Raw genomic sequence first — 15,551 nt, forward strand, 5'->3', positions numbered from 1 at the left:
GTCCTCATTGAAAAGGAGGTTCCTTCYCCCTGTGTGCAGGAACTGGGCATCACCTGCTGTGGAACTGTGTCCCACCACATCCAGCTTGAAGCACAGAGCCCGTGGTGATGTGTGCCTCCTTGCTGTTGCTCGGCCATCCAAAGGCACCCAGAGGTAAAGGGGTGTTGCAGCATTCCCAGAGAAAAATGGATGCAAGGGTGCTGACAGCCAAATGTGCCTAAAAAAGCAATAGTCCTGACCCAGCAACTCCCTCAGCTCTCTGCTTTAACAAAAAKGTTTGTCTCTTCAGGTGGGGTGAGGTGACACCATTTACTCCACATAGAAGGGAAAATGCCCTGGCTCCTTTGCCTGTCCCTGCCTGGAGCAGGAGAGGTTCCCCAGGGCAGCACGAAGGACCCCTGGCAATTCCCATAGGTAAAATTCCCTGCCTCGGCCTCGCTGAGCTAGTGGGGAGCAGGGCTTGCTCCTGACAGCACAGGGATCACTTCACACTGCAGACGGGGCTCAGGGCAGCAATGGAGGGATGCTTCTCCCACCAGCACCACTGACKGTCCCTCCCAGGCTAAGAAGCACCCAGCCCCCACCCAAAAGTTGAGTGCTTTTCTTGGCACAGTGATAGGGAGTGATAGGCTGAAGAGGAGGAATCCAGACTCTGCTCCCCCTTTGGTAGTATTTTTTTCTGTCATTCTGGAGTACTGCACCCACAGGATTTTGTATAGCAAGAAATTAGACTTCAGTACTTTGAATAGCAATAGGGAGTAAAATACRATTTCTATCATGTTTACTATACCCACTCACACATCTCTAAATTATTTCTGCAAAACAATTACCAGGCTAAATATATGAAGTCCCCCCTACTTTTGTGCTGATTGCTACCATGTTGCTTTCCAGAAGATAACTAGTTCCCAGAAGAAGGGCTCCACGTAGATCACTGTTGGTGCACTCTGCTGGAGCAGCTCTGCAYGCCTGCCAGTCACAGCATCACCAAATACGCTGAGATGAAAGGGACCCATGAGGAGCTCCCAAACAATTTGTGCAGCATGCAAAGTTTTTCATATACATGAAACTTTTTTCACTCACTCCCATGCAGCTGGGAAGAGTTACTCTCGGGTGTTGCTAATTACTTAACTCCAGMTCAAATGGAACATCTTAGGTGCATCCCTTTCCAATGGCTGATCATCATTGAAGAAAAGGAATCTATTACTATTACCAGCCAGGAACTGCATTTCAGGGCRAGCAGTAGGAACTGATGTTCATCTTGTTAAAAGCTGTGGATTAAAGTTCTGTTGGTGACCTGTTGTTTGGACTTGCACTGAACTGTAGAAAACTATAATTAAAAAGTGCATTTTTCAGAATACAGTGAACAACTACAAAAAAGAGGTTTCAAATGTTAGTTTCTTTGTAAGCCCCACTTGTAACTACACAGTAGCATTCACTACTTCYAATATCTACAACTTATACCCAGGAGCCTGCACACTCACGTATTTTCTGTTTTATACCCTGAAAAAAAAAGAAATGGAGTATATATSGGCTAACACCCACACAGCATTCTTCCTAATGTATTTCTACAACTACCAAGCAGAGGTCTCCTTGTAAATAAAAGCAGTSTCTTAAATTTATATTGCACTTTTCTTCTGCAGGGACTTTCATACTATATACAGGAATAATATCCACCATTGCTGAAAWGCAGCCACTTCTGGAGTGGAATAAAGCAGCTACTCGATAGGCACAGAACAACATAAAACATCAGGAAGAGAAACATAACATTGGGACCGCATCAGATATTTAAGAAGACAGACTGTAATTAAGTTTAAGGACAGTAATTTATCCAGAACACTGTGAAAAATGTGAAGGGGTCTTTAATTGGAAGGAGTAAGGAGCATGGCTTTATGTCTCACCTGGGATGCATTACCACCACAAGGAGACTCGCCCCTCAAGTGTAGGATAGTAAACCACAAATCCCACTATCCTCAAAGGGGAGGGACCCTGCCTCCCCTCCACCCCATYACTGCACAGCTTCCCATCCTTGCTGCTGAAATGCTTCTTTCCTCTGATACCCTCTTTCAGCACATCTGCCAGGGAAATGAAGTCTTGTCCTTGGTACTTCTGTCAAGCAGAGGCACTTGGGCTCATGATTTTCCCCCAAACTCATCCCCAGCTGCTTTCCAGAAATAAAAGAGCAGAAGCCTAAGTGGGAAGGGGCTTCCTGAGACTTTACTGGAGCTGATGGACACCTGACAGCAGGAGAAGGCTTCACCTCTGGCTGGGGTGACCTCCTTGCTCTGCCCTGCACCTACAGCCACCAAAAGGCTTCTGGCCCCTGTACCATATTGGCTTGGTGAGGCTCTTCCAACCTTCCTCGCAGGAGCTGGCAACAGGCCATGGACACCCCCCTGCAGGTGGCCCTTTCTCAAACCGTGGTGCCCCTTTGCTGACGCTCGCCCCTCAGTTAATGCTTTGTCCATCATCACGAACCTTCAGGCTGCCTCTCCCCTGCCCCATCTCACTAAACACCAGCAGAGCCCAGGTGCTTGTGTAGCCTGGGCCAAGCAGTGAGTAGAARAGCCCACAAGGGTGTCTGCCTCAGAGCTTAGAAGGTGAGATGGTTGCCCTGGGCTATCTCTTACTGATGGGGAAGCGCTCTTGTCTCCACTTTCTGTCCAGCAGAAGCCTCCTGGAACCAGCAATGCAGCACAAAGGTTTTGCTGATCAGGAGCAAAATGATTGTGCAGCTCCCAAGGGCCCCTGGAAAGCACTGTCTCTCTCCTAGGAGGGCAGGTGGACTCTCACCAGGAGTGGGGTGATGACTTCTGACTTTCAACAAGCATGGAGGAAAGGAAGGGAACAGCACTGGAAGAGCTCAGCCTGAACAAGGGCAGCACTGGCTGCCCAGGAAAACAGCAACAGACTGCAAGATATAGAATTGCTGTCGGCACCCACTAAATCCCCTTACATTGCCTGGCCCTGGGCAGCAATCACTGGTTTCCTGGTCAAATGTGCAGTGTGATTGAGGTCTGGGCTCTGGAGGGAGTAGTGGAGACAGAGAAGACACAGTCCTAAATGGAGAAAAGCAAAATGAGCAGGGGAGACCTGTACCGTCCTCTCCCACTGCCTTGCAAGGCCTCCTGTGAAGAAGGCTCCCCTGTCCCTCAGAACTGATGTCCTTTCTCTCTCTGACGGTGGCTGGATCTCCTGGGAGTTAAGTCAGATTTTCCCCTCCATCAGTGAAGGCAACGAGGGCCCAGCTGTGGCTGGAAGCTGAGCAGTGCARGAGGCAACCAATACATTCAGGTGGTTTTAGACAAACACAGCTGTCTTGGAGAAGCTGATATATTCATYAGAAATGGGTAAGGAGCCATGGCTACTGGGTCTTCGGTGAGACAGCTAGCTTATCTGTGGTGCTACAGATAGGGATTTTGGATAGGGTGTCCCTTAAGAGGAAGAGTCCCACTGAACTAATTGCAGTAAACCCCAATTGACAGCCTTGAGGGGCTAACTCTGCCCTGTGCAGGGAGGAAAGCCATGCCCAGAGCTGCTTCCAGATGCAGCAAGGCTATCACAGCTCCTGTCTGKCCAGTGCAGGGAAAATCCTTCTCCTGGAGGTTCATTTGGAGTAGCACGTGCCTCCACCTTGAGGAGGTTAGGCCAGATCTGCTACAGGTCTGCAGCAGAGAGAAGCACCAGCTTTACCCACCCATGATGCCAGCAGGAAAAAGGTGGATTTCCCCCATCCCTGTTCCCTTGCTCCTCAGTGGCAAACAGGGCTACAGTTCAGCACAAGCCCCTCTTTTGGGCCAACGTCCTGCCTCCATCCTTCTTGGAGCAGTTTCCTGCCTGTTCCACCTTTCAGCTCCTCTGCCCACTGCCTTGGCARTGTGTGGCTGCATGTGCTGACAAAATTCAGCCACCTCAGCCCCAAGCAGTGATGCTGTTGCACCCTTTGCCAACGCTGCAGAAAATGCACTGTGCATGGAGAAAAAGCCTCAGGAGGTGAGAGGGCAGCACTGGAGCTGGGCCACAGGCACAGGACTTGCTGGCTGGCTGCAAAATGTTTAAATGCTTTACTCTTCCCGTAATCCAGAAAACTTGAGGTGGAGGAAGCTAAGCAAGGGAATAAAAACCAAAATAAACAGGTAACGAAAYAGAGGCAGAGAAGCAATCCTGGGCTTCCGGCTGAGGCAGTTGTTATCCCAATATTCACAAGGGGAAGCCATTGTGCAACTGCTCCACCCTTCCAGTCCCATCCCATCACAGCCCATCCCTCAGCCCCACAGAGACCAGACCCTTCTGTCTGCAGCTCAGCCCTGCTCCCTACCCAGCAAGAGTGCTGAGAGACAGAAAGAGGCCCTTAGMGCCAGTGCTGCCGCTGGATCCAGCCAGGACTTCTCCAGCACTCAGCGTGGTCCGTGTCATCCGTCCCTTCCTTGCTCCATCTTCTTCAGGCCGGGGGATGAGAAGCACGGAGTGGTGGGGAAAGGCCAAAGCAAACCACACCGGGGGCAATAAAATACATGAGAGCCGGGAAGATGAGGATGGATGGAGACACTGAAGCACATGCGGTGCGAGGCCAGGCGCTCCGGCCATCCCCACGGACGAGGCTGGTGCTGCTGCAGGGAGAGGGGCAGCCCCAGCCAGCGGGAAAGCATGAGGAGACAAGGGGAGAACTGCAGGATATCATCCACTACGCTGTGGGCTCTGCAGTAAAGAAGGTAACTGCTCTGGTAGAAATTTGTGCTTTAATATATTTTTGTTTGTTTGTTTAAAACAAGTTCCCACTTCCATGAGGAAGCCCTGTCCGATATTCCCAAGGAAACATGGGGCTGTTTTTGTTTTTTTTCTTCCTTCATTTACTCTTCACATTTCTTCATTCCTATTTTTCGTGTTTCATTCCTTCTTTTCTCTGTGTATATTTCTTTCCTTCCTCTCTCTCTCTCACTCTCTCTCGTGCACGTGCTTTTTAAAAAAAGTTCAGTCTTTATTTTTAAATTTTGTTCTAGACATTATGACTTTCTCAAGGAGTGCTCCAGTTCTGAACCAGATCCCTTTGCGTGGTCATGCCTGTCAGTCTTTGGTAACATATGGACACTTTGGTGTGCCAGTGAGGAGGGGAGGAAGAGGAGCAGAGGTGGCTGAGTAGGAAAGGAGCAGGAATGTCTTGGTCCGAAGACAGGAGCGCTCGCTTGCCATCATCTGAGCAGCACGTAAAGGAAGAAAGTCAATGGGCCACAAAGACAAGAGCTGTGCAGGGCTGGGACACCACTCCCTGGAAGAGCAACAGCTGCCAGCCGAGAAGGGAGAAAGAGAATTAGTGATGGGACAGATACAAATCTCACCAAACAAGTCAGTGCACATCAATGTCTTCTCCCACCCTGAACCACAGAGWGCTCCCCGATTTTTGGAAGATACTTTGAGCCTTTCCTGGACATTCTCAAGTTYTCCCAAAACCAACTTTGGTGAAAAGATTAAATCTTAGATACTTTTTCAATACAATCCTCCTTTCCCCAGAACTTTCAACTTGAGTCAAACAAAAGGTTCTCATTGTGTTATGGTAACAGCTTAGGCTGAAACAGACCTACAATTCTGAAAATTTTAGGCTGCTCTGACTTTGTTTTGTTTCCCCCTTCACCTCTGGAGTTAAGCAAATTGCTAGCATTGTCTCTTACTCAAGCAGTTTTTTTCCTTCAAAAATAAATAAACCAAACTGAACCTTGCTCTTGCATGCCTTTGTGTCTCTGGTTTGCACACTCTGAACATCTCTGAACATGCCCTCCTGCCCACCCGAGGCATGTGACTGAGAGCACAGGCAGGACTGAGGCACAAGGCACACCACTGATTGTCACCCAGTGCCTGTGTGCTGCTTACACACCTCGCTGTGSCTTCAACCTACAGTGCACCTCAGAGACAGTGGAGCTGTCTCCATTCCTGCAATGCTGGCACCAGTTTGTGTGGATGGACTGGAAAGGGGCTGCTGGGATTTAGCCTGGTTGTGCCTTTGCTCAGATGCCAAAGGCAAGAAGCACAGCCCTACCTTGTTTCATGCCCCAAAGAGCAGACTTTTTTTTTATCCTGGAGAAGGACTGACTTAACATCACAGAGGCCATTAAAGCCAGCAGAAGGTCTTTCCCTTTCCAAAGTTYCCACAGAGTTTCCAGGAAATGAGATATCACAAAAATCCTTAGCTTCTTGGGGATGGCACCTCCTAGYTGTTCTTTTGACTCTTGTTAACTTTCATTTGTAAAGAACAAGTCCAAGAGTCTGAGAGCCCCTCTGCTGATTTCTGCTGGTGGAGTCAACCATCCTGCTGAATCCCACCGACCCACCGGTGTGCTCTAAATCAGCTGAGCAACCCCAGCGTGTGCCAGTGTGAATGCACTGCCATCAACTCGCCTGCCCCTGAGGCACACGCAGTCTCACCCTTATTCGGTCCAATTGGCTTCCTTGGACAGTCTCCCTTTTTCAGAGTGACATCATCGATGGCAATGTCCCCCTCATAGCTCGTGCCCCGGACACCTTCGAAGATGATCTGCAAGCAGAGCAGGGGAGAGAGCCCAGCGTGAGGCTGCAGCTGTGGAGGGCCCTTCCTGCGCTGCAGGGCTCTGCAGAGGCGAGCAGGACACAGCTCAGATCTTATCACCTCCTCAAGAGAATGATTCCTCCCTGTTTCTCCAGTACTTGTAGAATCTGRAAAGCCAGATCCCACTGTTTATGGGACCAACTTCTTTGTGCTGATCATCTGTACAGTAACAATGAGCATGTAGAGCTCTGCTTTATTAACTGTCCTGCTCTAACAAGCTAACGAATACTGAGCAGGACTTGCAAAAGTAACTAAATATTCTAATGTTTTATTTTGAAGCATCCAAAAGCACACTGAGCATTTTGCCATGGTGCCACAACTTACCAGCTTGCACAGARCAGCTCTCACAAACAACCCTAGAACAGCAAAGCAATCTGTTGGGTGAAAACCACAGCACTGAAGACAGCTCACTGCCTGGGTGCACATGAAGAGCTGGATGAGCACACGCAGGGTGCCCATTTCACATTCRCTGGAGTCCTGAGCTCATTCTGCTGGAGTCCTGAGCGAGGGGCACAGTGGGAGTGGGCTCTTACAGCACATGCTAGAAGAAATCTCTAGCACTCAGTCACTCTGCACCAACAGGGCAGCATCCCCAGGGGCTCAGCACCAAGGGACCTGTCTGTCACAAAGACACGGCACCAAAAGGAACTCTGTGACAAGCAGTTTCCAGACCAGCAATAATCAGAAAATTTATAGTGCCAAACTGATGCTTCCACACAAAAACTTCAGAGAGAAGGGGATTTGATTCTGTGCATCTGCTAAGCCTTTGCCTTGCCCCGGTGACCCTGGGGGTCRAAAGCTCCCAGTGTCCTCCCTGGTGTCCCACCAGCCCCAGTGCAACAGAGGAAGATGTCTGCTGGGAAATCTTCTACATCCGTGGCACACGGATAGGAGGGGTGGCAGATGGCTCCTTTTCTGGGCTTGGCTTACCTGGAAGGGYCCAGGAGGGTTGATGGGCACATGTGCTTGCTGCCACATGTTCCCCCGATTGCCACTGAGTGACCAGACCTGGGTGTCGATGGCTCGCTTGTTCCGCACRCGAACCAGCAGGTTCAAGGAGCCTGTAAGACAGAAACTGGGCTCTGGCATGCTGGGCAGGCAGCCAGACTGGGCTCTGCCTGCTGGGCTGGCTCCTGGCATAGCTCTGGGCTCAGCCTCAAACCCTGGCTGTAAGCCCTGGCTGGCCCAGGGACAGCCTGCAGAGCCCCTGTGGCCATCTCTGAAGGGAGCCAGCTTTCTCCTGTGCTCATGGACAACTGCCACTGGCAATGCTTTCATCCACCTGGCCGTTCCAAAGGACAGACAGACCCAGACAAAGAGGGAGACGATGAGGAAAAGGCGTTGGGCAGCATGGCTGGGATGGCATGAGAAGGGGGAGACTGAAATGCCAACTGCCAGGAACCTCCAGAGGCATCCCACTCAATCTCCTGCTTGGAGCTGTCTCCTGCTCTGCATGAGGGCAGCATGGTTTTGCCTGGACAAGCAAATGGTTTTGCCTGAGGAAACCAAGTTTTCCTACTGTCCAGTTTGAACCTCCAGCACTACCAGTTGTGGTCGCTGCTCCTTATCATATAATTTAATACTATGAAGAGATTTTGGTTTTGTTATCTTTGAATTATTTCTTGAAGCTGTTGGGAGACAACGGCTGATAACAACAAACCTCTTCTTTGTCAGACTGAGCAAGTCCAGCTCCCCTAACCTCTCTTCCTCAGGACTTCTGTTCCTGGCCCTTGACCACCCTGATGTCTTTCTGCTGAGCCTCACCAGTTATCTCAATTCCACCTGACAGGAGGAGCCCAGAACACACATTTGCCTCCCCCTGTTTACCACTGACACTGCAATGTGCAGTGCAGCTAAGAGGGCTCTCTCTGCCCCAGCCCTGGCCATCAGCTGTGGAAATAGAACCAGTGTCCTCATTCACCACTTGCCCTGGGAGCAGCMTTGCAGTGAGCAGCTGTTCTTTGAAGCACCAGAAAGCATTGCCTGTCCCACACCACCTGGTACCATCCCAGCCCCACATTTTCAGAGTTTCTCAAAGACCCCGTGAATCAACACTAACTTYGAGTTCTTTTAAAAAAAAGCAATTCCCGAAAGGTTTTGTCTGTCATTAAACCAAAACCAAAGCCAACAAATCTCAAAGCATTTCCAGTTCTCACTTTGAAAACAGTGTCACAGCTTTCTACCCTCCRCCCACACAAAAAACCATCTCAGTTTGTCTTCCCGCAGCATTTTGTTAGTATGCCCTCAGATTACTTCTTTTCCTGTTTTGCTTCAGTGAAAAAACATTTTTAAACATTCAATCAGGGCTGATCCGAGCCACTTTTTTTTTTTTTTTCCTCAGAAAATCAATCAATCACAACTCTAGTCATGCTGCTGCTGCTCATCAGTGTTCCTGGTCTCCATACACAGATACATCACACCTGAGAGCAGGGTGGAAATAGTAACCCTTACTTTTCCATCTGYAGTGTGTCTGCACTTGGGATGCTGCATTCCCACATGGGTACACCCTTCGGAAAAGCAGCAGAAAGAGGTCAGGGGAAGAGACAGGGAAACAGACTTTCCTATATAACCTCCCTACTACATGATCCCCCCAGATCCTTCATTCTTGGCACATCCACCTTAAGGGCACTTGTGTGAAGGACAGGGTCCTGGAAACACTCCCATCAAGTGCTTGGCTGTCAGAAAGTGAGAGATACATCACACSGAGTTCAGAGCATAATAAAGATGATGAAATGTTTAGATTCTGAGTGAATGACTTACAAGAAAAGGTTAAAAAAATGAAATATGTATATAATTTAGTGAAATGAGGACAGAAGGCACATTATTGTGTGGAAATATTAGGAAGCATTAGCAGCAAGGCTGGCTGAGAAAGCTAGWTGAGGGCCTGACAGGACACAGACAGTGCATCCAAATCGCTTCCCTGGTGGTACTCAGTTTGGGATGCCCTCCACAACCCATGATAAGGAGAAAAATAGCTTGTTTCTCTTTCTCTTGAGACCAGCTAGCACTGCACAACCTTGGGAGAACCAAGGCAGTGAGACCTCCCTCCTGGAACCACAGCGCCACAGATGAGAGAAGTCACTGCAGGAGTCTCTGGCAAAACCTGCTGGTTTCTTGGCACCTTCCCTGCCCTCAGTAGCTTCCTATGAAGAAAAGCAAGCTATTCCTAAGCTATTTCTCTCTAAGGAGACGTGGTCCTCACAGAGCCCCTTGTCCAAACTGACAGCTCATGCAGGAACTACATAACCCCACAGATCAATGTCAAYAGGAGTGTGTTCAGAGAAGCTAATTACAGACACCAGAGCTGCTGAGGTGAGGGATTGAGAGCAAATGAAGAATTAATATGAAGCTGCTAGCAAGCAAGGATTAAAAACAACCATTGTCTATTCTATCCTCATTTGGGGACTTGTAGCTAGGATTTGCTGCAACAATAGCCTGGCTGAGTAGCCAGCACTGGGACAAATCACGCAGCAAAYGAACTTTGATACCCTAGGAAAAAAGCAAAGGCGAGATAGAAACCCAGAGAAGCATCTGGAATGCAAATTAGTGCCTCAAAAGCACTGGCTGTGAATGCCTGGCCTAGACCCAAACCAAGCCTGAGCATATCCTGGCTGACAGCTCCATGTCCTTGCAGCATCAGGAAAAACAACCTTTTGGCCCCTGAATTCCCTAATACAACAATAGCAAATACAAGCAGKCATTCTTCAAATGGTTTACAATTGGAAAGGAAGCTCCCTTATCTACTCAAAACAYGCAGAGCTCCACTACTCCTGTCTACACAGGGAAAACTGAAGGTCAAAACAGGGGAGTTAGCATGCCCGTGGCTGTCTCAGAAATCAGTCAGAGCTGTGAAGGGCAGCCAGGTCTCACACTCCAACCTGCAATCCCTGCTAAATTACAGAGGCTCCCTGAGACTGGGAAGGAGCTACAATACCTCACTTGTCCAGTAATGCTGTCMCTGGGAATACACTTCTGGGAGGCATGACAGAGACTGCTTGAAGATCAAGTATTGAAACAGTATTGAAACCGCTGTCCCATCTGAACTGAGTCCACAGTGTTGTAGATGTTAAAGTTTGTGCAGCTCTTCTACTTTCCTCTCTTCTACCATGTGTCAGTCTGCTGCCAGCTGCCAGTCAAGTTRAGGGTGAGTAACCTGTGATGGAGGTACTTATAAATGAACCTCCAGATTTGTGCTCAAGGCAGAGCCATAAAACACTGCAAACTTGGACTATGGAATCTCCAAGTCATCTTCCTTTCCAGAGGTTATAAACTGAAGAAGAACAAGTGTGAAGCTGCTCTCCAGCCCCTCATCAGTGGAGATGTGAAAGGCCCATCCRGGATGTTCTCCAGTGCCAGTTGCTGCAGTCACCCATTTTGCCTGGTTTCATACTGCAGTCATGCCTACTTTCCTGTATCAGAATCCAAAACCAGGTGGATGGTTTTGTTATTTTTCTCCTTGTTGCTCTTTCCTCCTCTCCCCTGTTTGGCATTTCTTAAGATCACTTGATGGTGAAGCACACAAAAAGACAGACCATCTATCTGCTGCTGGATCTCTCYAGCTGACCAGAGACAGACAAACAAAAGGGAAATCCTAGGACACCAGCAATCCTGTTGTTACCTCTTCTCAYACAAGGCAATCTTTGCATTTGTCTTGTAATCTGCATTATTCCTTCTTTCCAATCAAAAGGTAGAATAAAGGCCAGTGATGAATGATGAGAAATCAATTACAGTGAGAGCCAGCTGTACCTTCTGCTGCCTGCCTTGAAGACCAGAGCTGGCATTTCAAAAGAGTGGCACTCACACAAAAGACCAGCTGGGYTCCCAGATAGAGTAACACAAGGGATGCCTTTAAATGTTACCTTCTCACAACAAAAGAAGGTCTTCACTCAGTTTCCACAGGATGGGGATGTCACTGTCACATTGAATTGCAGTGCAGATCCAGGAGAGCTGGCSCAGGCAGCAGTGGGAGGCAGGCAGGGTCTGTAAGGGCGGGGCCAGCAGCACARGCTGTGTGAGATGGCAGAGAAGGCAGAGGTTTCTTCAAACGTTCTCTGGGGGAATTAAGGCAGGGTGATGGTGCGGGGAAAAGGCTAAGAAACAGCTCCGTTTACATGGCTCAGATGGAAGGCAGGCAGCTGGAGCAGTCAGGAAGCAAAGGGAGGATGGCACTGCACGCTGAGAGATGGGGGGCCATGCCAAGTGCAGCAGAGCTCTGTGGGATGGGGAGGAAAGGATGTTGGGATCCACAGCCAGGAGCTGGCATGCAGCCTGGYCTCACTGCAACTGCCTGCTGCATTCCTGCTCCAGAGATCCTGCTCCAGTACAGGGAAATCTCAGGAGATCAGCTATTCATGAGAATTCCTGGCTGCAGCTCCAGTTTAGATTTGGTGCTCAACTGGTAATTCAGAGCTGAAAGCCCCCATAGAAATTCCCATGGCATTTCCAGTGCATGCAAGACAGATTGAGGTAAGAAGCTAATTGCAAGAAATATCCACTAACTAGAAAGAGATTCACAGAGTAGAAAGGACCCAGGCCTTGCACAGTTTAGCAGAGTCACCTGCAGACCCAATATGAGGGTTAAAACCAAGSCAGGGAGAAAAGAGCTCCCACTCTTTCTAACAGGGGCTCTGAGCACTTCTTTGAGTGTTTAATGCTAACATCCCTGATCAGAAACTAAAAGCCCAAAGCTTAGTGCAGGCAAATCCCAGGAGCAAACGACAGTCTCCAGAAAGAATCTATTGCTGTTTATAATCTCCACAACAAACACAGGTCTCTCCCTCTCTCATTTAAAAGGGTGTGAATGAATAGCAGCCAGCACCAGGCTGGTGTTCTCAGTCACAGAGCTGTGGGGAAAGTTACTGCTCTGAGTGCTCRAGAGCAGAGGTTGGAAAAATAATTGTAGCACAGATAGCGATGCAGAAATAMTACCAAGTGGTACTGAGTCATAATTTCTAGGAATGTAAGTTGTCTTCGTGCCATGATAGGATGTATTTACTCRTTCACAGCCTCTCAGGATGCTTCACACATTAACATATGCGGAGTAAGACAATCAAAGCCTCTGGGCTRCTTTCCACTGCTGACTAGAGAACTTCATCTCTCCGTGTCTTTCACTGTTCTCAGCTCGGTGTGCAGGGTCCCCTCTGCCCAGTCACAGAGTCACTCCACTGACCTCTTTCTGCACTTCACTGACTTCAGAGCAAGGGGGTTCAGAGAGATCACTCTGGTCAGAGTTTGGAGGGCACCATGATCCCACATGGCATCTGCACTGGGGCAGGAATGGAGAATGTGCAGCAGGGAGGCTACAGAGAAAGCAATCAGGGAACTCAAAGCCTTCCTTCCTGCTCTGTCTAGAACTTTCTGGGGATATAAACAGAAATAAGGTAAGTTTTGATTGGCATTGTTTCCCCTACAGCAAACCTGGGAAAATTACTTATATATGGCTACAGGGAATTTTCTTTGGAGTTAGCAGTGGATTTCAAAAACCCAAAGAAACAAACACATTTCCACCTCTGACCTCCTAAACCACCATCAAATGAGGCTGGTCTTGAAGCAATATTCCCTGACATTGCAAAGCSAATTGCACAGATTGATCTGTGATCCATCACTATCTATCTGACCAGATGGCATGTACAGGAATTTTGGGATGGAGGGAATGTGCCAGCAGAGAAGCAAGGACGCTCCAAAAAGGCAAAGTGGACATATGGCTGGACCCCTGGGGGGGAGACATACCGGGCAGGGGGGACCTGGGCCCTGCAAACCGTGGGATACATGCAGTGGTATTGTCATGGCTGCCTCGTGATGAGGAATAATGGGAGGAAGGCAGGCAAGCTACAGCCATAGCTCCTTCTCTCCAGCATATCCCCACCTGTCAGTGTACAGAGAGCAGATGGTGATATGGCAGGAGCAGACTCACAATGGAGCTATGCTTGAGYTCCTGTGCTCATTTCATCCACCAGTCTAATTAGAGAAACTGTTAGCATAGAAAGATGAATGGTACTAGACTTCCATCTTTGATACTGTGTTTATGGAACAAAATCCTGGCACCCCTTATCAYAGAAAATTACATCAGAGGTTTTTTTGTGTGGACAACAGGATGAGGTTTAAGGAATTCAAAAGAGGGAGAAAGAAAATCTCCATAAAGTTAAATTTATGTTATCTCAGAAGAACAAAGACCCATCCAATATGCAGCCAGAACTGAGCAGAGGGAAGGCACAGGCAGGGTGACTCAGGGGTAAGTYCAGAGCTGGTCTCTTGTTGGGGCCATGGCTSTGCAGGAGCCCAGTGCTGCCTGTGRCAGCTCCAGGCAGGGCAGGGGGAGCCTCAGGTGCTCAGCAGTGAAATGGACACTCTCCTTCMTCTCTCTGTGCAGCTGCTGGCAAGCAAGATGGGACGATGCCGATGAGTGCAGCTCCTTCCCTCTTTGCTCCTATAGCTGGTGGTCCCCAGGAGTGCTGGGTGCTMCCTTACAGAGGAGAGGCCAGCCTGGGGGGAAATACAGAATTGTTTATGATGGAAAAGACCTTTAAGATCATCAAGTCCAACCATTAAAAATGAGAGTACGATAAACGTAGCAAGAAGGAGACCATGCGTAGGCAACTTTTCCCACCAATTTTGCAGACTCAAGAGGCAGAGTGAACCACAGTTCAGCTGTGAGGTCTGTTTGCTCCTTGCTCACTCTCTGTTTCGTGACATGCCCAGATGCCTTCAGGCAATGCTCTCTCCTCCCAGCTTTGATAACGGGCCCTTTCATCTCTGGCACCAGAGGCAGCTGGGTCCTTTGCGGRATTGATGCGCTCAGCTCTCAGGCTGAGAGCACGCACTGTGCTCAGCGCTCTCTGACGAGCTGAAACACAGTCTGCTTCACAGACAGTGCCAGGTTTGAAAGAGCACAACAGCCAGACACGGGACTCTGCCCACCTCCCTTCTGCGGGCAGGCTTTGCAAAGAGCTCAGAGAGAGAGGATGGACCCTCACAGAGGTCCCAAAATACAAGTGATGTGTGTGGAAGGGTTACTGACAAAAACCCTGCAGACACTTACGCTGAGGAGAATTTTGCCTGTCTCTTCTCTATCCCTATTAACAATTTCCCTATTTCCCCATCATCACCCTGTCTGTGGTGTCTCAGTCCCAGGAGCCAAGCGTGGGGCAGCTGCACGGCTGCAGGGCTTGGAGCAGATGGGCTCTTTTACTGCAATGCTGAAGCCAGAGAGACAGCAGGAAGGAGCAGCTGAGATCACATATTCTTCCTGCTGAACTGAAGACACCACTCAAAAACTGTTCTCTGGCCTCATCCTCTGCYTGACCCAGGGAGCTCTCAGAGGATGAATGTTTCAGGCCTTGGAAGTGATTTGCTGCAGGAAAGCTGTTTGTTAGAGCAGGCTGTGCTCCCAGCTTTGAGTCGGGATGCATTATAGCAAGGGATTCTTTTCCCACTTCATGTCTGCCTTACTTTCACCAGAAAACTTCAAGGTGACTAGCTGAGACAGTGAGACTCCAAACCTGCAACTGCAAATTCTTTCAGTTGCTGGGGTGTCTGTCATCCCTGCAGARCTGTCTTTGGGAGTGGAAGCCACTCCAGGAAGTGATGGTGATGACTGACACTTGTTGAGTATTTCTCTAATTTTCTGGGACCCATTTCCACACATTACAAGATCATGTTCCACTTGAAGCTCAAATACAGATCGGGATGAATGTGCAAGCAGTGTATCATAGTTTTGCACTCTGTCCCCATAGCCTTTATCCCGTTGGAGCACCCAGGGGGAGTGTCCAGATATGCACTTGGAATGACCAACAGTGAAATAATTAAAGGTCCATGGAGAGAATAGAAGAGTGACAAGRGAGTGCTCTGAGAGCTCCTGTTTTCTCTAAAGTGTCTGTTAAGTTTTGTATATATCAATTTCAGAGTCTGAATRATTGATATAACACTTGATGTCTCCGGAGACGAGCAGATTGCAGTGTACCCTTGCTGCTCCTCAACT

The 15,551-nt window shown here is 48.9% G+C and overlaps 1 protein-coding gene across 1 annotated transcript in view; it reads right to left on the reverse strand.

Moving 5' to 3' along the window:
* Nucleotides 1-4,167: 4,167 nt before the first annotated feature.
* The window catches only part of MDGA1 (MAM domain containing glycosylphosphatidylinositol anchor 1), a 137,265-nt gene continuing 125,881 nt past the window's right edge, over nucleotides 4,168-15,551 (reverse strand). The window contains exons 15-17 of the mRNA XM_057370903.1: nucleotides 7,505-7,635; nucleotides 6,415-6,523; nucleotides 4,168-5,278 (exon numbers count right to left, since the gene is read on the reverse strand). Of these exons, the coding sequence (XP_057226886.1) occupies nucleotides 5,187-5,278; nucleotides 6,415-6,523; nucleotides 7,505-7,635 (332 nt within the window). The 3' untranslated portion in view covers nucleotides 4,168-5,186. The remainder of the gene's footprint in view (nucleotides 5,279-6,414; nucleotides 6,524-7,504; nucleotides 7,636-15,551) is intronic.

This window comes from Malurus melanocephalus, unplaced genomic scaffold (assembly GCF_030028575.1).
Source record: "Malurus melanocephalus ecotype Western Australia unplaced genomic scaffold, MMel_1.1 scaffold_5, whole genome shotgun sequence".
Lineage (NCBI taxonomy): Eukaryota > Metazoa > Chordata > Aves > Passeriformes > Maluridae > Malurus > Malurus melanocephalus.